The 22744-nt window shown below is 43.6% G+C and overlaps 1 protein-coding gene across 3 annotated transcripts in view; it reads left to right on the plus strand.

Moving 5' to 3' along the window:
• Positions 1–22744, plus strand: part of COL12A1 (collagen type XII alpha 1 chain) — a 144958-nt gene that overhangs the window by 18477 nt on the left and 103737 nt on the right. For 2 of the 3 annotated variants that reach the window (XM_038760746.1, XM_038760747.1), the window contains exons 7-12: positions 1074–1247; positions 3314–3604; positions 3795–4397; positions 7199–7471; positions 12162–12434; positions 14383–14655. The exons of the other annotated variant lie outside the window; for it this stretch is intronic. In XM_038760746.1, the coding sequence (XP_038616674.1) occupies positions 1074–1247; positions 3314–3604; positions 3795–4397; positions 7199–7471; positions 12162–12434; positions 14383–14655 (1887 nt within the window). The remainder of the gene's footprint in view (positions 1–1073; positions 1248–3313; positions 3605–3794; positions 4398–7198; positions 7472–12161; positions 12435–14382; positions 14656–22744) is intronic. 3 annotated transcript variants of the gene reach the window in all.

A 22744-nucleotide genomic window follows, 5' to 3' on the forward strand; every position in this document is an offset into this window, starting at 1 on the left:
CCTCCAGTAAAACTTTAGGAAAATCCTGACATCAGGAAGTAGAATGAAGACTTTTTAATGGAATTTGCTAAGCACTATGGGTCAAACACCCATAATCAGATTCTAGACTGTGAGCCTGCTGTTGGGTAGGGACCGTCTCTATATGTTGCCAACTTGTACTTCCCAAGTGCTTAGTACAGTGCTTTGCACACAGTGAGCATTCAATAAATGCGATTGAATGAATCAGAGTTGAGTCCCTGTCCTGCATGGGGCTCACAGTATAGGTAGGAGGGAGAACTGCTATTTAATTCTCCATTTAACTAGCAAGGAAACTAAAGCACAAAGAAGTTGTCAGAAAGTCTTATTCATTTATTGCTTACTGTGTGCAAAGCACTGTACTAAGCATTTGGGAGAGTACAATATAACAATAAACATAAACATTCCCTGCCCACAATGAGCTAAAGGTCCAGAGGGCCTGTAGACTTCAAGTGACTTGACCAGGGCCACATAGCAAGCAATTGACAGAGCGGGGATTAGAACCCAGGTCCTCTGACTCTCCAGGCCTGTGCTCTTCCCATTAGACCATGCTGTTTCTCAGCAGTCCAAGATATTTCAAGTGCCAAACACACCAAGGAGCAATTTTCCGGGTTGCATAGGGTAAAATGGACCTTTGTAGAGACATGGATAAAATCTTTCCATCAGAAGTGTCATCTTCCACTCCAACGGATTTTACGGCGGCTCTTGCCCTCTGTCCCTATGGACTTATCCGAGGTAGGGTGGGAGAGGAATGTTCACTCTCCTCCATTGCTGGGATCATTGTCCTTGCTTTCAAGATGGCTCTGAGACGTGACGAGAGGAGAGGCCACAAGGTCCCATCAGAATGCCGTCAGCCCCAGTTGCAAAGTGTGGTCGTGGATCTGAACAATTAGATGGCAAGTGTAGAGGAAATCATTTTGACTAGTCTCTTAAGATTTGAAAGCAGATCTTCCGGAATCAAAGTATGAAACCAACTGCCCCTACCTATCTTAATGTCCCGGTCAGAGCTCAGTCTTGTGCTGGTAGGCTGATGGATTGTTATCACATTCTTCCCTTAGGTATCAAAGCTGCAGACGCAAAAGAGCTGAAACAGATTGCTTCCACCCCTTCACTGCAGCATGTTTTCAATGTGGCCAACTTCGATGCTATTGTGGATATCCAGAATGAAATCATCTCCCAAGTGTGCTCAGGGGTGGACGAACAGCTAGGTGACCTGGTTAGTGGAGAGGAAGGTGAGTTGACCTTGGGGAAATTTAGCCACTAAATCTGTTTTTCGCTTTGCCTTTGTTGACTCTTTCTGACTTGCATAGACTCTACAGTCTGTAGGAGAGAGAGAGAGAATCTTTGGAATGTGTTCTCAAGGCCCTGAATTAAAGTGCAGTTAAAAAACTGTGGTACCTGGAATTTTTACCAACCAGTAAACGGTAGTAAGTGCATTTTTCAACTCTCCCAGTAGAATGGTATTAATCGATTGATCACCTATCAGTCACCCAGCTGAAGGAGTTTATAATGCCTGAGCCCTCTCCGTGATGGGTGATGATAATAATAATGATAATAATAATAATCATTTGAGTATTTGTGAAGAACTTACTATGTGTCAAGCACTGTGTGAAGTGCTGGGTTAGGTACACTATGATTATATCTGACAGAGTCCCTTCCTCATACAGAACTCACATTCTAAGAGGAAGGAAGAATAGGTATGTTTTTTTATTTATGGTATTTGTTAATTGCTTACCATGTGCCAGGCCCTGTACCAAGCACTGGGCTAGATACAAGCTAATCAGGTTGGACCCAATCCGTGTCCCACATGCGGCTCACAGTTTCCATTCCCATTTTACAGATGAGGGAACTGAGGTACAAAAAAAGTTAAATGACTCCCCGAAATTACACAGTAGACAAGTGGCGGAGCAGAGATTAGAATCCAGGTCCTTCTGACTCCCAGGCCCAAGCTCTAACCATTAGGCCACGCTGCTTCTATTTAATTCTTATTTTACAGATGAGGAAACTGAGGCACAGTTGGGTGACTTACCCAACACCATATGGCAGGCAAGTGACAGAGTTGATCTGAGGCCCCCTGACTCCTAGCATTGGATAATTTGTTCATTTTTCACCTTTGCTTCCCTTCAGATATGCACGTATCACCTCTGAAGCATGACTTATTGCCATAGAAATAAATTTATGCTTATGAGAAAATAGCCTTCTCCACAGGGAGCTGTAACAGGGCCATCTTGGCCAGATCCGGGCTGCAAATTGCCCTCCTTCCGACAGCGGCTTAAGTCTGGTGGTGGAACCGAATTTCCTTCAAAGCCTCATTGACTGCCTAAATCCTCCTTTCCACTTCTCCCACTCCCTTTGTGTCACCCTGACTTGCTCCTTTATTCATCCTCCCTCCCAGCCTCACAGCACTTGTGTACATATCTGTCATTTATTTATTGATATTAATGTCTGTCTCCCCCTTCGCTGACCCGGTCTTTTGATAAACCAGAAACATCTATCCCTCCAGAACACATAATAAAAAATTTTGCTGCTGTTGTGTTTTATGAGCCACTGATGTTATAGTTTTCAGTGAAACAGTCAATATTAATTTTGTATATTACATAGGGTAATACTTGTGCATTACAGAAACATTCCTCTATTTCCAGCAAGCACAAGTGCCTACTAATGTAACAAGTATTGTCTTCCTCCTCCTCCTTCTTCCCCTCTCCCTCCTCTTCCTTTTTCTTTACCTCTTCTCCTCCTCCTTTCTTATCTTTTTCACCTTTTCCCCTTCCTCCTACTTCTCTGTCTTATCCTTCTCTTGCCCTCCTCTTCTCTTTTTTCTCTTCTTCAACCTTCTCCTCCTCCCTCCTCTTCCTTTCTCTTCCTTCTCTTGTCTTTCACCTCCTCCTTTATCTTTTCTCTTCCTCCTCTTCTACGTCCTCCTCCTCCCTATTCTCCTTTTTCTTTTTATCTTTTCTTCACATTCTCCTTCTCTGTGATACACTTTCCTTCTTTACAGTCCTTTTTTTCCCTCAGCATTTCCCCCAGCTGCTGGGATGCTGCTTTCTATTCAACTTTTTTGACTGACTGATTAAATTCCAAAACAGCAATGTTGGCCCCCTTGGATGGCTGGTATGGCTTGTTGGGGCTCGTTTAGTAGGTGGGGGGGCTGACTCGGATGCCCTGAAATTTAGAGTGATGAAAAATGAAAACAAGCCCCTAAATTGTAATCTGCTGCTGATTCTGGAGGAAAGCAAAGTTTGCTTTAGGAAAAACAGCTCTGTCGCATCTAATCTGGATCCCGTCTTTGGTTTTCCAGCGGTGGAGCCTCCCTCCAATTTAATTGCTTCGGAAATCTCATCCAAGTCTGTGAAACTCAGCTGGGATCCATCCCCCAGTCCAGTAACTGGCTACAGAGTGCAGCTCACTCCCATGATCGCAGGAAGTAAGCATCACATGCTGAGCGTCGGCCCCCATACTTCTTCTCTCAACGTGAGGGATCTCTCCTCGGACACCGAATACCAGATCAGCGTCTACGCCATGAAAGGCCTGACGTCCAGTGAGGCCATTTCCATCATGGAAAAAACCCAGCCAATGAAAGTCCAAGTGGGTGAGTGATTTGATGGCAGCCTCTGAGGTCTTATCTCTTAGCTTGCCTCCTTAAGAGAACATTCTGAAAGAGGCCAGAGAGCGTTAGCATCTTTTTTGAGGACAATGCTGTTGTCGGTGAGCTCAACGAATAGATTAGAGTGATGGGGTAAATTGTGCCGATTTACAAGCGGTGTGCTCTCTCTCCACAGAATGCTCTCGAGGTGTGGATATAAAAGCAGACATCGTGTTTTTGGTCGACGGCTCTTACAGTATTGGAATCGGAAACTTCATTAAAGTGAGGGCCTTTTTGGAGGTGTTAGTGAAGAGTTTTGAGATCTCACCCAACAGGGTGCAAATAAGTCTCGTTCAGTACAGCCGAGATCCCCACACAGAGTTCACGTTGAAAAAATTCACCAGAGTCGAAGATATAATTGAGGCCATCAACACCTTCCCCTACCGAGGGGGCTCGACAAATACAGGCAAAGCTATGACCTATGTGAGAGAGAAAATATTCGTCGCCAGCAAGGGGTCGAGAAGCAACGTGCCGAAGGTCATGATTCTTATCACTGATGGAAAATCATCGGATGCTTTTAAAGAACCGGCTATAAAGCTGAGGAATTCAGATGTCGAAATCTTTGCGGTGGGAGTGAAGGATGCTGTGCGTTCTGAATTGGAAACCATCGCCTCTCCTCCGGCCGAAACGCACGTGTACACGGTGGAGGATTTTGATGCTTTCCAGAGGATATCGTTTGAACTTACCCAATCTATCTGCCTTCGAATTGAACAGGAACTGCAGGCTATAAAGAAAAAATGTAAGTAATTCGCCCGCGAGACAGAGAAAGCAAGAACGTGTGTGAATGTCTGAAGAGTTTGTTTATAACCAGCAAGATGTAATCAATCAGTCAATTCATCAATGGTATTGAGTGTTTACTACATGCAGAGCACTGTTCTAAGTACTTGGGAGGGTACAATGCAAGAGAAATTAGCAGACACGTTCCCTGACTATAATGAGCTTGCAGTCCAGAGGGGGAGACAGACATTAATATGAATAATTGGAAATTAATAAGGTTCTACCAAGTGCCTCACTGGCAAACGTGTGATTTCTTTTGACTATGTTAGGTGGTGGCTTCCGTGGGAATAATGCGAGGCTTGGGCATTGTCCTAAAATTAGTTTGAATTTGTAAACAGGGAACTGGTCTACTAGCCATTAGCCCTTTTGTATTGTCCTCCCCCAAGCGCTTAGTATAAAGTGTTCTGCACGCAGTAAGCACTCAAGAAATGCCATTGATTGATTCAATTATTTTAAAGTCAATTTAAATGACTTTAATATTTATTACTAAAATATTGAATCAGGTGGTTATTCATTCTGGAGACAGAAAACCAAAGAAAAAAATCAATATTCTTGGTTCTGACTGAGGGCCTAGTCCTATACTGAATGTCTCTTTGCAGGTCACTTGTGCTGAGTGTTATTGAGTACAGTGCACTGTACTGATCAACTTGTACTTCCCAAGTGCTTAGTACGGTGCTCTGCACACAGTAAGCGCTCAATAAATACAATTGAATGAATGAATGAATGAACACCTATTGTGTACCGAGCTGATAATAATAATAATAATAATGATGACTGTTACATCTAGTAAGCCTGTATTGCGTGCCAAGCATTGAATTAAGCTCTGGGGTAGATAAAAGATAATCAGGTCAGTCACTTTTCTTGTCCCAGATGGGCCTTGCAGTCTCAGTAGAAGGGAAAACAGGTATTTCATCTCCATTTCCCAGATGAAGAAACTGAGGCACCGAGAAGTTGAGAGCTCTCTTGTAGGTGCTTGGGAAATATACAGATGTACAAGGCATGACCCCTACCCTCATAGAGCTTGCAGGGTTATTTAGTTAATTCTTCTGTGGTTGTGGAATACCCATTAACTTGAAAGACAGGAAGAGGTTTATGTGCTCTGCATGGTACCATGCAGTGCACTGCACACAGTAAGAGCTCAATAAATGCTATTGAGGATTGATTGAGGAGCAGCAGGGCCTAGTCCACAAGCCTGGGAGTCAGAGGACCTGAGTTCTAATCCTGGCTCTGCCACTTGCGTGCTATGTGACCTTGGCCAAGTCACTCAGCTTCTCTGCGCCTTGGTTTCCTCATCTGTGAATTGGGATCAGTGCCTGCTCTCCCCCTACTTAGACTGTGAATCCTAAGTGGGTTAGGGATTGTGTCCAACCTGATTAATTTGTCTACTCCGGCGCTTAGAAAAGTGCTTGACCCATAACAAGAGATGTTTGGGATGACATCAGTAGGGCTTGCCCTAACATTTTGGCAGCCCTATTTCTAATTATCATTTTTTAATACTGGGAAAGTGGGCAACAGAAAATAGGGAGGGGAAAAATGAGCTGAACTAACTCTTGCTCCAGTTATTCCCATTCTTAATCCACTCCCTCACTGACCCAAGCCATAGAGGTTTTGGTTCCCTACACTCACGCTGTACATTGTACACTGTACGTTTAGTACATTGCCTAGCACACAGGAAGCCCTTAACAAATACCACCTCTAGACTGTAAGCTCATTCTGGGCAGGGAATGTGTTCATTTATTGTTATATTGTACTCTTTCCAGCACTTACCACGGTGCTCTGCACACAGTAAGCGCTCATTAAATGCAATTGAATGAGTGAATGAAAGCACGGACTATAGAGAAATAGGCAATGAAAGTCCATCAAGCTCTTGATAAATTTATCCATATCCATCCCCGGCTCTCTTGTGTATACATGTACTCAGTTGTACGTTCAATTATTTATTTTGACTATCCCTTTAAATACTCTCTCATTTGTCTCCCCTGTTAAAGTGTCAGCTCCCTGTGCGTGGGAAATGTGTTACTTCTTCATTTGGCACTTCCCAAGCACGTGGTACAGAGCACTGCTGCACTAAGTGGGAGTTCAATAAATACTATCTCTGCTACCACCACTCCTTCTCTGGCCTTTGGGGTTCCTGGAAATGGTGGTTCCTGGCCTCCTCCTGCTTTGTTCACACCTAAAATTGTCCCTGGAGAACAGAAATAATTTCAACAAAGTCTTGTAAATTCCAAGGGGGTCAAATTTTACCTTCCTGCCCTAAGACAGTAAATAGTGTGGAATGTAAACTGGTTCATTCCAGTCTGCTTATTCAGATTATATTGTCGCATTAATTTTTTTAAATGGTATTTTTTAAGTGCTGATTGTGTGCTACTGTACTAAGTGGTGGCTTAGATGCATATTAATCAGGTTGGACACTGTCCCTTTCCTTCGCGGGGCTCACAGTCTTAATCCCCAATTTACAGACGAGGTAATTTACGTCCAGAGAAGTGAAGTGACTTGCACAGGGTCACACAGCAGAGAAGTGGCAGAGCTGGGATTAGAACCCAGGTCCTTCAGACTCACTCCCAGGCCCGGGCTGTATCCACTAGGCAATGCTGCTTCTCAATTGTGGGTTTATTAGATCTGAGAGCAAATGGGGTATGTTACTGAATGTCCCATGAATGCCAGAGAAGTTGACTAGTGGTGGGAAACATTTGACTCATTTTGCATTTCCCGATTTGACTTCAGTATACTTAACTTATTCAAATATCTTTTCTCTATTCTTAGCTTACGTGCCTCCGAGGGATCTGAGCTTTTCCGATGTGACGTCTTACAGTTTCAAAGCCAACTGGTCTCCAGCGGGAGCGAATGTATTTTCCTATCACATTAAATACAAAGAGGCAGTGGGGACGGAGGAAACGACTGTAGTAGAACCAGCTTCCAGCACTAGTGTCATTCTGAATAACTTACATCCAGAAACTCTGTACGTGGTCAATGTCACTGCTGAATATGAAGATGGTTTCAGTGTTCCTTTATCTGGAGAAGAAACCACTTTGGAAGGTAAAGTACTCATTTTTACCAATATTTTCATAGTTCTTTGCTGTTTGAATGGAGATCCTTTGGACAGTCATCTACTTGTAGGTGCCAGGATGTCGATGAAGTTCAGCCACTGTCGTTTTTCAGCATTTTGAGGAGAAAGAAGTGTGAAGAAGGAGAAAGCTGAGGGCATAGTAACATCTTTATGAGAAGCAGCGTGGCTCAGTGGAAAGAGCATGGGCTTTGGAGTTAGAGGCCAGGAGTTCAAATCCCGGCTCTGCCAATTGTCAGCTGTGTGACTTTGGGCAAGTCACTTAACTTCTCTGTGCCTCAGTTACCTCATCTGTAAAATGGGGATTAAGACTGGGAGCCCCCCGTGGGACAACCTGATCACCTTGTAACCTCCCCAGCGCTTAGAACAGTGCTTTGCACACAGTAAGTGCTTTATAAATGCCATCATTATTCTTATTATTATCTTTGAGTGTATGAAAGGTTAAGGTGCAGAGATACTGAACAATCAGGCAATAAATAGAATTTTATGAGCCTCCACCACGTCCGCTAATTCTGTTGAATTGTGCTCTCCCAAGTGCTCAGTACAGTGGTGTCCAGATAGTAAACACTCAATAAGTACCGTTAATTGATTGATTCATCTAGAGCACTGAATTCAGTGCTTGAGTTTATTATAGAAAGCGAATGGGTCTGCTAATTCCATTAGTTTGTACTCTCCCAAGCGCTTAGTACGGTGCTCTGCATATAGTAAGAGCTTAATAAATACCAGTGATTGACAGAATACAACAGAATAAGAGACACAGCCCCTGTTTTCAAGGCGCTTACAGTCCAACAGAGAAAACTGACAGATACAGTCTGTTCACAAATAGTTGGAGAATAAGAGAAAAAGCTAGAAATAATAAAACTGAGGCATTTGTGAAGTGCTATGTGCTAAGCACTGTACTAAGCTCTGGGATAGGTACAGTACAATCAGGTTGGACTCAGTAAGGAAGCCTGATTTAGATAAATAATTGTAAGTTAAACTGCACCAAGGATATTTACAAAAGCTAAGGGAAGGTGTATAATCCTGACTGCTTGAGGCTGTCTCGGAAGGTGGGGATTAAAGATGAATGTCTCCAGGAGGAGATGGAACTTCAGATGATCTTTGAAAATGAAAGAGTTGTGATGTGGTGGATTTGAAGTGGGAGGCAGTTTCAGGCAGGGGGCAAAGAGTGAACAGCTGTTCTCTGTGATTACTGCAGACCGAATCAGATTAAATAGGATGAAAATAAAACATAGAAATTTAGGGAAGATGACCTTCCCTTACCCAGATATTAGGCTCAGAATGATTAAAGGAGGAGGTAATGAATCAACTGATCAATCATTGGTTTTCATTGAGCGCTTACAGTGTGCAGAGCACTGTACAAAGGGCTTGGGAGAGTAAAATGTAATAGAGTTGGTAGACATGGAATCCTCTCTCTAGGGTTTGCCGAAGGGGAATTGATTTATCTTATCTGGGTTATTTTAGTGCTGCATGTAGGTAGGGGATTAGACTATATGATACTATGAATAGATGATTTACAGTGCTTTGCACACAGTAAGTGCTCAATAACTACCATTAATAATAATAATAATAATGATAATGGTATATGTTAAGTGCTTTCTATGTGCCACGCACTGTTCTAAGCACTGGGGTAGATACAAGGAAATCAAGTTATCCCATGTAAGTCTCACAGTCTTAATCCCCATTTTACAGATGAGGTAACTGAAGCACAGAGAAGTTAGGTGGATTGCCCAAGGTTACCAGCTGATGAGTGGCTGAGCTGGGATTAGAACCCATGTCCTCTGACTCCCAAGCCCGCTCTCTTTCCACTAAACCACGCTGCTTGTTGTTTGATTACCTGCTCTTCACTTACCACGAATAGCATTTAATAGCTACGTATTTGTGCAGTCATGAGAGGAGGAAATGCTGCTGTTTTTCAGGTAGTGATCTGAGAATGACTAAACCTAGTTGCAGTTGCTCGCATGGTTTCTACCATCAGCATTGTATATATTGTAGTAGGAACAAGGTGATAAGTGCTCAGTAAGAAGGTGAAACAAATTCCTTCAACACAGGCACATTTAAATTCACAATCAGGGACAGGGCGGGGAACGTTAAGTAAGTAAAGAGCAGAATTTGCCTTTGTAGAGAGAAAATCCTACGCCTACATCTTTCCTTCTGACCAGCTCTTCCCTAGCACCCCCTGCCAAATCATGCCAGAGAAATTTCTGGAGAATCGCCCAAACAACTGCCATCTTTCTGGGCACGGACTGCTTCCCAACCACCACGTCTTATTAGTTGTATAACAGAGACAAAAGTGAAACATCACCATTCAGTCATCCAAGATGAATATCCTAGAGTTCAACTGCTGTGTGTTGGTGTCCTGTTGCTGGGGAAACCAATCTTTGGCAACCATCCAGCCCAACTGGATTTCTCTTTGAAAATGACCAGTGTTTCTGCTGATTTCTGGGGGCCTGGTTGAGCAGATTTGAACCTCGACACTTATTTCTTCAGCCTGTCTGACTCCAGCTTGCAGGAATCTTTTTCCGTCTTCTTTCTCCTCTGCCCTGGGTACATTCAAGGGACTGGATGGTGGTTAACCTTGGTTGAGGCTTAGACTTTAGGTGCTGTTCTTTGAAGACTAGGGAATTATTATACTGATATAATATACTAACACGCACTTACTATGGGGTTAGCACTGTTCTAAGTGCTGGAGTAGATACAAGTTCATTCCTGATGAGAATTCAATTCCTGGATGTCCCACATGATTCATTATCATGGGTCAAATGGACTCTGAAGCAGTGTGGCCTAATGGAGAGAGCACCAGTCTGGGAGTCAGAAAGACCCGCATTTTAATTCCAGCTCCATCACTTGTCTGCTGTGTGAACTTGGGCAAGTCACATCACTTCTCTGCACCTCAGTTACCTCGTTTGTAAAATGGAGATTAAAATGGAGTAATGTGGTACTGGGACTGTATCCAACCCAACTACCCCAGTGCTTAGAACAATGCTTGGCACATAGTAAGCCCTAAACAAATACCACAATTATTATTATTATTATTATTTATTTACCATGTTTACTCTAGACTATATTAAGAACCTGTCCTAGAAGCGGCGTGGCTCAGTGGAAAGAGCCCGGTCTTTGGAGTCTGAGGTCATGGGTTCAAATCCCTGCTCTGCCAACTGTCAGCTGTGTGACTTTGGGCAAGTCACTTAACTTCTCTGGGCCTCAGTTATCTCACCTGTAAAATGGGGATTAAAATTGTGTGAGCCCCTCGTGGGACAACCTGATCACCTTGTAACCTCCACAGCGTTTAGAACAGTGCTTGGCACATTGTAAGTGCTTAACAAATACCAATATTATTATTATTAAATCCATGGCCCCACTGGCCACATTAGGCGATTGGTCCCTCCCCAGCGTTTAGTACAGTGGCTGGCATATAGTAAGCACTTAACAAATACCAAAGTTATTATTATCATTAGCGGGCAAGTGAGGGAATTAGAGGGAAAAGTCAGATGATCATGCTAGATGATCCATCTCTAACCATGAAAACAGATGCCAAGAAGGGTAATCGCCACATCTAAAAGTCCTAATGTCATTTTAGGAGACAGAATAATAATAGTCTGGATGAACAATTGGTCTGATCCAAGAGTAGCGAATCCACCTAGCACGCATCAATCGATCAATCATTGGTATTTCTTTAGTGCCTACGGAGGGCAGAGCACTGTACTAAGCACTTGACTAAGCACTTGGGAGAGCTGTTAGAAGTAATCCCTGGCCACAGCATCATCATAAATTCTAGGTCAAATTCCATCCAGAATCTTACTCAGTACGTAGCCTATCAACATTATTCGGACACTGTGATTAAGTTAATAATAATAATTATGGTATTTGTTAAGCATTTCCCATAGGCCAAGCACTGTACTAAACACTGGGGTAGATACAGGATAACCAGGTTGGACATACCCCTGTCCCACATGGAGTTCAGAGGCTAAGTAGAAGGGAGAACAGGTATTATATTGACTCCCCATTTTACAGTTGAGGAGACTGAGGCAGCACAGAGAAGTGAAGCGACTTGCCCAAGGTCACCCAGCAGGCAGGTGGCAGAGCTAGGATTAGAACCCAGGTCCAGTGAGTCCCAGACCGTGCTCTTTCCACTAGGCCATGCCATTTCCCTTGATATGCAGCCCTTTTAGCAGGGAGCGGGTTAGAAAGCTCTTTTCCTTGGATGTTCATTCATCCATTGTCATATTTATTGGGTGCTTACTGTGTACTGTACTAAGTGCTTGGGAAGTACAAGTTTGCAACATATAGAGACAGTCCCTACCCAACAGCGGGCTCACAGTCTAGAAGGATGTGATGGCCATTTTAAGTTTTAGCAAAAGAAGAAAAAATATTTTCTTGTTAGAAGACATTTTTACGTGGTTAAAACTAAGGAGATCCTATGGACAAATACGAAGCCCCACCGATTCTTTATTGGTATTACTGCATTTGCTCCAATTTTCAGACCCAGCAGCGCTATTACCAAATGTCGGGGTGGTGTTTCCAACACCTAGGCTATTATATCACTTCTGGGGGGAGCAGAAACACATTCCAGCTTGTTTGGTAAACAACAGAAGCTCTTTGGGACATTTCAGGAGGAGATCAACCAAAAGGAAATATTTACAAAATTATCATTTCTTGCAGTTAAAGGAGCGCCTCGGAACTTAAAGGTTACGGATGAAACCACGGACAGTTTCAAGATTTCTTGGAACCAAGCCCCAGGGAAGGTCTTAAGATACCGGGTGCTGTACCGGCCTGTTTCAGGTGGAGAAAGACAAGAAGTCACAGTCCCAGCAAATGAAAGAAGGAGAACACTAGAGAATCTGACCCCAGACACAAGATATGAAGTGTCTGTTGTTCCCGAGTACTTTTCGGGGCCTGGAGTTCCACTGTCTGGTTACGCGGCAACGGAAGAAGGTATATGTCCCCATGGTGCATCCCCGGGGACCGGGGAATGAAATGCTATTGAACGATCTAGGTGAGGGGCAGCTCCATGGCCAGGTGGATTGGTTCTTCAGGGGATGTGAAGCCTTGGTCGAGAAAGCTCGAGCAGCAGCTAAGGCCCCAGAAACGCGGCTCAGGACGCGCTGACCTTCTCTGCGGCTTTCAGTCAGGCCTTAACGAGAATGAAATTTGCATTCTTTACTGGGGAGAAGGCAGGGGAGAAGAAGAAGCAGTGGGCCAGAATGTTAGGTTGCCCTGGAAACCCCACCCTACAGGTTGATTCATGGTGGCTGGGATCCAGTGGAAATTGTTCACAGGAGTCAGTTGTTCTGGGGAGTTGCTTTCTTGTCTTTTCCCATGGTACTATTCTTTTCATCATGCTGCCGTAATTTTGCAGAATCTAGGCATAACTTTCACTGTGCGACTCATCACAACCCCAATTGCGTGTCAGGCCAGCCATTCTGGATGGCGTCGTCTAGTAGAGGGAAATGTTAAGACTGTAAAAATGTTTAAGGTGTGACTGTATAGATTTACAGATAATGGATCCGTGAGGCATAATTAGAGGGAGATATTAGAAGGGTCATAATGTTGGATGTCAAAGACAGCCATCACACTATTCCTCCTGGCAACCTTTGCTGCCACTGATAGAGACAAAATTCTGGACCCCGGGTTGCGTTGTTCATTTTCTTATAATCTCGATATATTAGCTCCAACAGTTTTAGATACCGTAGTGATGATAGCATCGCTCACTTTATGATCCAGGGTGGTCATAATTAGGGTAAATGTAGGAAAGTAACTCAAAGTTTCTATGGATCTCCCTTCCCCCTCTTTTTTATAGTTCTAGTTAAAGGGAATTATCACAAGAATTATGAAACTGGCTTTTAATAAAATTTTGGTTTAGCAAAAGATGCCTGATTGAGGCAAACCAATGGTCCATATAGACTGTAAGTTCATTATGGGTAGGGAATGTGTCCGCTGTTTCTGTTATAGTGTACTCTCCCGAGTCCCTAGAATGGTACCGGGCACATAATAAGTGTGCAATAAATAGCACTGATTGATTGATTGATATATACCACTATTCGGTCTCCAGCGATGGCAGCGAGGAAACAGAATAATGGCTGACCATCTTGCATCCAACCTCGTGGATATGGATCACTTGTCTTATATCCTTAGATGCCCCGTCTTCCAATTCATCATGGACATTCTTTAACTAGACCCAAAGACCTGGGTTCTAATCCTGGCTCTGCCGCCTCTCGTCTGCCGTGTAAACTTGGACAAGTCACTTGTCTGTGCTTCAGTTATCTCATCTGTAAAATGGGGATTAAGACTGTGAGTCCCATGTGGGACAGGGACTGGGTCCAACCCAATTACACTGCATCTACCCAAGGGCTTAGAATAGTGCTTGGCACATAGCAAACACTTAACAAATACCATCATCATCATCTAGCACCCTTATTTTCTCCTCTAATAACCTTTTAGGGACCTCTTGTCCATGGATTTACCCAAACCCTTCTTGAATCTATGGATATTTTCTGGCTGGACAAATAGCTAGAGTAAAAATTCCCTAGGTTTTGTCACCCGTGGGTGAAAAAGTTAAAACATAAGAAACATTCAAGGTAAAAATCAACCAATTAATCTATCGTATTTATTGAACACTTACTGTGCATAGAGCACTGTAGTAAGCAATTAGGAGAGTATAATCAATCAGTGATATTTATTGAGCTTTCACTGTGTGCAGAACACTGTACTAAGGTGCTTGGGAGGGTGCAATACAACAGAACACAATATAACAGACACATTCCCTGCCCACAATGAGCTTGCAGTCAAGAGGGGTAAAAAGACAAACGGTTGTGTTTCTAGACATGTTTCCACTCAATAATTATATATTTTGTTCTTTTTCTTTCTTTTTTACCTTGGGTAGTCCGAGGAAATCCAAGAAACCTGAAGGTTTCTGACCCTACAACTTCAACTATGAAATTATCTTGGAGTGCAGCCCCTGGCAAAGTCAAAAGATACCTGATAACGTATATTCCAGTGACTGGAGGTGACACTCAGGAGGTGACTGTGAGGGGAGAAATGACCTCTACCTTACTGAGGGGCTTAGACCAAGGCACCACGTACTCACTGTCTGTGACTGCCTTGTATGCGTCCGGAGCAGGAGAAACCCTTACCGGGGAGGGAACGACCCTTGAAGGTAAGGACTTTTCTTTTTCAGAAGAAATTTTGAGCATTGGATTTCACTTGTTTCTTTGGGATTCTGCACCCAAGAGTTTTGAAGAACCCACCCAGCGTGACCTCAGGGTTCATCGCCTTTGGGGTGAGAACTTTCTCCTGGGAGATGGAGGAGTCTGTGAGATTAAATAATAATTGCGGTATCTGTTAAGCTCTGTTAAACTCTGATAAACTCTGATATCTTGAGGTATCTGTTAAGCCAAGCACAGTTCATAGTATTGGGGTAAATCCAGTACAAACAGATTGGACAGAGAGCCTGCCCTACCCTGGGCTCACGGTTTAACGGAGAAAAAGAACAGCTATTTAATCCCCATTTTATAGATGCCAGAGGTCATTGAGCAGCCAAGTGGTGGAACTGGGATGAGGACCCGGGTTTTCTGACTTTCCAGTCCTGTGCCCTTTCAAGTAGGGTTCTGTAAATTTGACTCAGAGATTTAACTGCAGGGGAACGGTAAAAATGAGATTCGTTTTTCCAGTATGGGGATGGCTTACTCAACGACATCCACACTCTTTTGCCTATTTTGCCAACAGAATACATACTGAGGTGGTTGGCTGAGATTAAAGGTGTAATTTGTGGTGACATGGAACGCATGATCTCTGGCGCCTTAGCTCATCTTAAACTATTAAAGTTGGCTTGAGTTCTTCAGTCAGTGAAGCCCCAGTAAGGCAGTTAAGTTGCACAAGATGAACTAACTCCTATCACAAGTTAGTAACGGCAGTAGATTTACATGAACTGAGTTTCATATTGCCTTTAAAGCCAATCAGCCAAGAGCAACTGTGCTAATTGTTGGCAACTTGTTGGCAACTTGTTGGCGTATGTCATATCTTAACAACTTGTACTTCCCAAGCGCTTAGTACAGTGCTCTGCACACAGTAAGCGCTCAATAAATTCAATTGAATGAATGAATTGGGTCAGAAGCATGTAATTGGGCAGAAATAGACGATTCAGAGATCATTCAAGGCAAATTAGGTGATTGAGGAAAAAAAGGGAATTAATGTTATGGCATAAAAGTTCCATTTAAAATGTAATATTCTTGACAGTCCCAGTCATGAGAAGTGAAAAATTTGAAAAAAATGGAACCAGAAAGAATATATATCTTTATATATCTCTATAAATTTATAGTATTTGTTAAGCAATTAATTTGTGGCAAGCACAGTTTTAAGTGAGCCCGTTGTTGGGTAGGGACTTGTCTCTATATGTTGCCGGCTTGTACTTCCTAAGCGCTTAGTACAGTGCTCTGCACACAGTAAGCACTCAATAAATACGCTTGAATGAATGAATGAATGAAGTCCTGGGAAAGATACATGTCTATCAGGCCATATACAGTCCGTGTCTCACATGGGGCTCACAGTCTAAGTAGGATGGAAAACAGGTATGAAACCCCATTTTACAGATAAGGAAACTGAGGCACAGAGAAGTGAAGTGACTTGACGAAGGTCGTGCTGCAGGTAAGTGGCGGAGCCGGGATTAGAACTCAGCTTCTCTGATTCCCAGATCCGTACTTTATCCACTAGGCCACACTGTAATTGAGGAAATTACCTAGCAATGAGAGAGTCCCTTATCAAGTCAGAAGCCAGAAGTGTTTAAAAACGAGAGACTACAAAACAGGGCAGAAAAATGAGGGGGGTGAACATCCCGGAAAAACACCACTCCGAGCAATCACCATTAAGGAAGTGGCATTCAGTCTTCCTTTGATAGTCCTGACATTGCTAAGTATGGGATTGATTCAAATCAAATCTCACAATGGGGAGCTTTTCTGGGAGGAAACATTGGCAGTTTTCTGATGGGAAAAAAATGCTTGGATGACAGAGCTGAAGAATGAATGATAGCAGTAATAATAACTGTGGTATTTTTAAGTGTCTACTATGTGCCGGGCACTATACTAAGCACTGGGTAAGATAATTGTGTTTGGACAAAGTCCCCATCCCACATGGGGCTCAGTTTCAGGCCCCATTTTACAGATGAGCTAACTGAGGCACAGAGAAATTAAGTGACTTGCCCAAGGTCACACAGCAGATGAGAGGCAGAGTTGGGATTCGAACCCAGGTCCTCGACTCTCAGGCCCGTGCTTTTTCCACTAGGCCATGCTGCTTCTCTTTCAATTAAGATTGGAATTTAAAGCAGGGGGTCCAGCTGAGGAGGGTTTAAGGGGCAAACGGCTGAGAGTAGCTGGACATCAGACTCTGGTTGCCTAAGGGCTGACATGGAGCATTGGGATCCAGGCTGAACTGAGAAAGCACACAAACACACTGACACTAAACTAAAAAGTTTGTCTTTTCCTTTGCCACTGATGGTTATTCCTTTCCCCCACTTTCCTTCAGCGCTTGCCTTAACCACAAGTTCCCTAAAAGACAACCATTTCCGTACCTTCCCCACCTTCCTCCCTCCTTTCCTCTTTCTCTCCATCCCTCCCTTTTTTTCCCAGCTTCCATCCCTACTTCCTTCCCTCTAAACTATTCGTGGTTCGGATCTGCTGTCCCCTTCACTTCAGGAATGTCCTTGAAAGAACCGATGTTTACATTGGTTTCGAGTTTCTTATCAGCCAGGATTCCTTTCTGTTTCCTCCTCATCTTTTGGTCCCTCTTCTTTGCCACTCTGATCCCTTCTCTCCAGCTAAAAAAACCAGATGAGAAGCCAGATGGTCAAATAAATCTGTCTAATCGCTCAACAAAATCTCCGCACTGCACAGTTGGCTGCCGTTACAGCCCCAAACAAATTCCAGAGGACCAAGATGTTTTATACTGGCCAAGGACAGCAAAAAGCCTTGTGACTCCATACAGTATTCAGGGTTTGCTGGCCAGATCTCTATCCAGGATGTTAAAGTCAGCAATCTTTGCGATCTATCTGGCTCATCGATCCCCCACACTCCTTCCTCTCCTCTGCCGGGCTAAGTTGGAGAGTGATTACTGGCAGATGTTTTTAAAAAAATAACACAGAAAACTAGACCCCTAGTGAAACGTGGCTTGTGAGTGACAAGAGAGTTGAGTTCATCTTAAGAGTCAGCCTCTGATAAGGAACCAGAGAAGAGTTCGATGGCTCCTCGCCCACTGGGATTTTATATTCTGACAACAAATCACGTGTGCTGCCATAGTTGTGACTAAATTAAAACGATCGGAATCTTTTCACCCCTGCTTCTTCCATTTCGTTTTACGATATAGAGCGAGCCAAAACCACATGCCATATGCTAGGAATAGGACATGATGGAAAATACAGTAAGCCCGGAGTGTAGAAAGTTAGTCGATAGCTAGCAGTTCACTGTTCAAGCGAGCTTCTGTTTTCCTAATCTATTTTCTCTCGGGAGAGGAGGTGGCAAGAGCAGACCTGGTAGGAATTTCCTTTTCCTCCCCAGAGGCAGAGAGTCAGATGGCAAGAATACTCTGCGTTTTGGTTGTTTTATAGATTAGCTCAAATTCACTGGAGTTTTTCATTCTAAAAGAAAAACGAGACTTTCTCTTTTTGGTTCGGTCGACAACTATTCCTAAACATAATTCATCTTGTAAGGCTCTTGAAACCTGAACGTATATTGGCTAATTCCCTTGTAGCTGGGAGTTGGGATTTATTAGCACCTGCATTTGGAAAAGTCTGACGGAGGAAGGTGGGCCGTCCACTGCAATTTTAGAAGCAGACATTTAAAAGCTTCAACCGCCAACAACTCATATCGATTTTGCAGACGAGGGTGCAGAGATAATGAGGGACTAAATCCCAGCATCCAACAAAATCTAAATTTTTTTTTTCTTGAGAAAAGCTTCTATCACTTTTGCTGTGGCTCAGAATGAGAGGACTTGTACTTCCCAAGCGCTTAGTACAGTGCTCTGCACACAGTAAGCGCTCAATAAATACGATTGAATGAATGAATGAGGAGCCTGACTCTGCGTTTAAAGGAATAACGCTAACTTTGTGTTCATAGGGATTTATCGAAATGAACACACTTTCCCACTTTGGGATATTTTCTTCTCCCGCCTCTTTTTTCTTTTCTTTTTTTCGAGTTTTGATTTTTGCCAGGGAAGGAACTGTGGCTTCTTCAGAAGATCGTCATTTTAATCAGTTACTATGGCAACAGAAAATGTCCTGGTAATGAATGACCTCCTACAGGCCCAAACCAAGCCAACTCAATTGACATTTCCCTACAATGAAGGTTTGAGCATATCCCAGGAACTCCGGGTAATGTGGAGTAGTGCAATGCGGATCCCGGCTCTTATAACAAGGGCTCTGTGTCTGTCCTGGAGGTTGAATGCTGCCTCATGCAATTTTGGGAAATTACGCATTCCAAGGGTGGCCTGACATTTCTAGGAGTCTTCCCGATCATCAAACCATCATTCCCGTGTCCGTTTTCAGGAAAAAACAACCCAGATCAATGTACCGTGCCTGATTATTGCTGAGGAAGGAAAATGCTACTCATTTCCTCTCCCTCAGGTGGTAACTGGTGACTCCTTTTTGGTGATTCCCCAAGTAGGCCCTCATTTCCTCTTCTCCCATTCCCTTCTGTGTCACCCTTGCACTTGGATTTGCACTCTTTATTCACCCCTCCCTCAGCCTGCAGCACTTACATCCGTATCTGTAGTGTATTTATTTATACTAATGTCTGACTCCCCCTTTAGATTGTAAGCTCATTGTGGATGCTTAGTAGAATGCTCTGCACACAGTAAGGGCTCAATAAATACAATTGATTGAAGGATAATTCGCCATTAGGTTCTTCCTATAACAATCACTTTCACTGCAGGGGAGCCAACACTGAGCCTCACCTCTGGGAAGGAGGGTCCACCTCAACCTTCATCATCACCATCATGATAATCATCAATCAATCAGTGGTATTGATAGAGGGTTTACTGTGTGCAAAACACTGCTCAGCGCTTTAATAGGTGTTGAATACCTTCTGGGAAACAGTGTGGCTTAGTAGAAGGAGCAGAGGATAGTTGTCAAGACACCTAGGTTCTTATCTCGGCTGTGTGGCCTTAGGCAAGTAGCTTAGCCTCCCTGTGCCTCAGTTTCCTGATCTGTACCTCAGGAATAAAACACCTGTCCTCCTTCTCTCTTAGACTCCGAGCCCTGTGTGGGACGGGGACTGTTTTGGCTCTGATTTCCTTGCATTTACTTCAGCGTTTGGCACATAGTACCTGCATAATAAATGTCATCATCTTATTGTGTGTGCCATACTAAGCACTTGGGAGTGCTCATAAGAGGTGGTAGACAAGATTTCTGCCATCAAGATGTTTAGAATCTATCTGGGGAGACAGACACTCAAGTAAAATACAAGCTAAGGGGAGTAATAGAGTATATAAACTGTATTCAGACATGCTATTGCTATGAGGGCTGTGGGAACGCTTTTTTAATGGTATTTGTTAAGTGCCTACAATGTGCCAGGCACTTTGCTAATCGCTGGGGTAGATACAAGCTAATCAGGCCAGCCACAGTCCATGTCCCACATCGAGCTCACAGTCTTAATCCCCATTTTACAGATGAGGGGACGAGGCATAGAGAAGTGAAGCGATATCTCACAGCAGATAAGTGGCAGCATGGAATTTGAACCCAGGTCCTAATCAGAACCTAGGTTCTGATTCCCAGGCCCGGTCTCTACAGAGACTGAAGTGGCAGTTAATGAGACAGAATGTGGAGAGAAGGAAAGGGAAGGTTTCCTGGAGGAGATGGGATTTTAGAAGGTTAGGTCGAGTTCAGCTTCTGTGGACTGTTTGCTCTCTCCCCTTGGTTCCCCCCTACGCCACTAACAAATCCAAATCCTAGGCTATGGAATGTGGTTCTGACTAACTTTAAATCAAAAAATGAAATGGAGGATCCAGGGGTGAAAAGGTTCTGCCTGACTTTTCATTTAGTCACAGGGAGGGCCGCACACACGATCTGTCAAACTCCACTGCACGTTCCGTTCCAGATGAAGAAAGTAGATGAACTGAGTTCTTTTCAGGAAGAGGTTTCTGATCCTTCAGGAGGGAAAAGCTTGGTAATTCGGGGAATGAGCCTTAATGTCAAGAGCAGATTGCTCTTGGAGAGGGTTCGGCAACAGTTCCCGTTTTAATATAGTTCTGAATAAATGCTTGGCAGTCAGTCCAGCGATAGATGGTTTTTGCACGGTCACCAATTATAATTGAGGTGCAATTATAGTTGAGCCTGACAATAATTTGATTTTTAGGGAGAGACAAAAGACTAGGAAATGAAGGGCCGTTACTTGAACCGGACAGAGTTTCTTCATTCTTTATGTGAAAAACATGGCTCTAAAAATTGAAATTCATCCTCATCTGGGTAGGCAACTCTGGGCTTAAATCTCTCGACCTACTACAGGAGAAGGCTATACTGTTCTCCTTACCTGGGGAGAGAAGTAACTGCCTGTCCTGAATGAAGAGTCTTCTTGGAGTCAGGTCTTCATTTAATCCACTTGTCCCAGTGGAGTTGGGTTGAATTTTTATGTTCAGGGGTTTGTTTTCTGTTTGGAGGCCTGAGAGGCTTTCATCTCTCTCCCTCTCTCTCTTCTTCTCACTCCATCTCCCTTTCCCTCTCTTGCCCTCTCCATCTCTCTGTCCTTCTCTCTCTTCTTCTCCCCCTTTCCCCATCTCCTTCTTTCTCTATGTCTCCTCCCTTCTCCCTCTCCCTCTCTCTCTTCCTCTCCCTCCATCCCCTCCTTCTCTCTCCCTCTTTATCTCTCCCTCTCTACTTTCCACCCTCTTTCTCTTGCTCTCCTTCTCTCTTCCCCTTCCTTTCCTTCTCTTTTCCTCTCCCTCACTCCTCCTCTCCCTCTTCCTCTCCCTCGCTTCTCTTCCTTTCCCTCTCTCTATTTCTCTCCCTCTCTTTTGCTCTCTTCCTCCAACCCCCCTCTCCCCCACCACCTCTCTCTCCCTATACCTCTTTCTCCCCTAGTTCCTCTGTGGAAACCAGGTGGGAAAGAAGGGGGCTTAGGTTGGAGCTATTGAGAAGTAGAGCTGTAAGCAAAGCAACCTGTTTTGCCAGAGTTCAATTAGAGTTGTGATCTCCTTTAAACCATGATTATTTGTAGAATAATCCAGTTGTTATTGCTTTGGATGAGTCTTTGGAAAATGTTTCTGGAAACGTTTCTCTTCAGAAAAAAAGGTAACCCCTGACAATCTGTGTGTTCTCGCCTTTGCATATAATTGCCATTGGCAGCCTGACCAATCAGAATGAAAATAGGCTAGGAGAAAAGCTGTCTTTGGGACAGCTAATTTCCTTGGCAAAGTTACCTCTGTTCTGCTTTTACTCTTTATTCAGAGATGAGGTTTGGTCTTGTCCTCCCCTTACAATCCATTTCCCCTACTTGGTCTCTTGGTGAATTCTAGAACAGCATTTGTGACATTAGTAATAATTATGGTATTTGTTAAGCACTTACTCTGTGCCAAGCACTGTTCTAAGCACTGGGAAACTGTTCTAAGCACTGGGGCACTGTTCTAAGTGCTGGGTTGAAGTCTGGTGCATGAAAATGCAAGTGCTATCATATTCATCTGCATGTTGAATGTAATTGCATATAATTTTTAATGCCACCATCATTTTTTTAACAGTATTTGTTAAGGGCTTACTATGTGCCTGGTACTGCAGTAAGCACTGGGGTAGATACAAGCCTGTCAGGTTGGATGCAGTCCATGTCCCATATGGGGCTCACGGTCTTAGTCCCCCTTGTGCAGAAGGTAACTGAGGCACAGAAAAGTTAAATGGCCTGCCCAAGGTCACACAGCTGACAAGTGACAGAGCTGGGTTCAGAACCCAGGTCCTCAAATTCCCCTGTCTGTGCTCTGTCCTCAAGGCCATGCTGCCAATTGAATAATAAAACAGGTTGGAAAATGGACTGAAAAACCCTAGAAAAAAATGGGAAAATTAAGTCAAACAGGTATTGGTATCTCTTCTGTTTAGGGCACTAGTATTCATTCCATTCAGTGAAGAAGAAATTCTCAATGAGTAGCCTGGGGAGATTTTAAAGTCAGTTATGAACAGGAAAACAGCACATCCCATCACATAGCTCAAAACAGCCAAACTTCATCTACACTAGAAGTTTTCATGACTTCCTGGTAGTACCCTTTAGTAGAGAATGAATGCA

This window comes from Tachyglossus aculeatus, chromosome 19 (genome assembly GCF_015852505.1).
Source record: "Tachyglossus aculeatus isolate mTacAcu1 chromosome 19, mTacAcu1.pri, whole genome shotgun sequence".
Taxonomy (NCBI): Eukaryota; Metazoa; Chordata; class Mammalia; order Monotremata; family Tachyglossidae; genus Tachyglossus; species Tachyglossus aculeatus.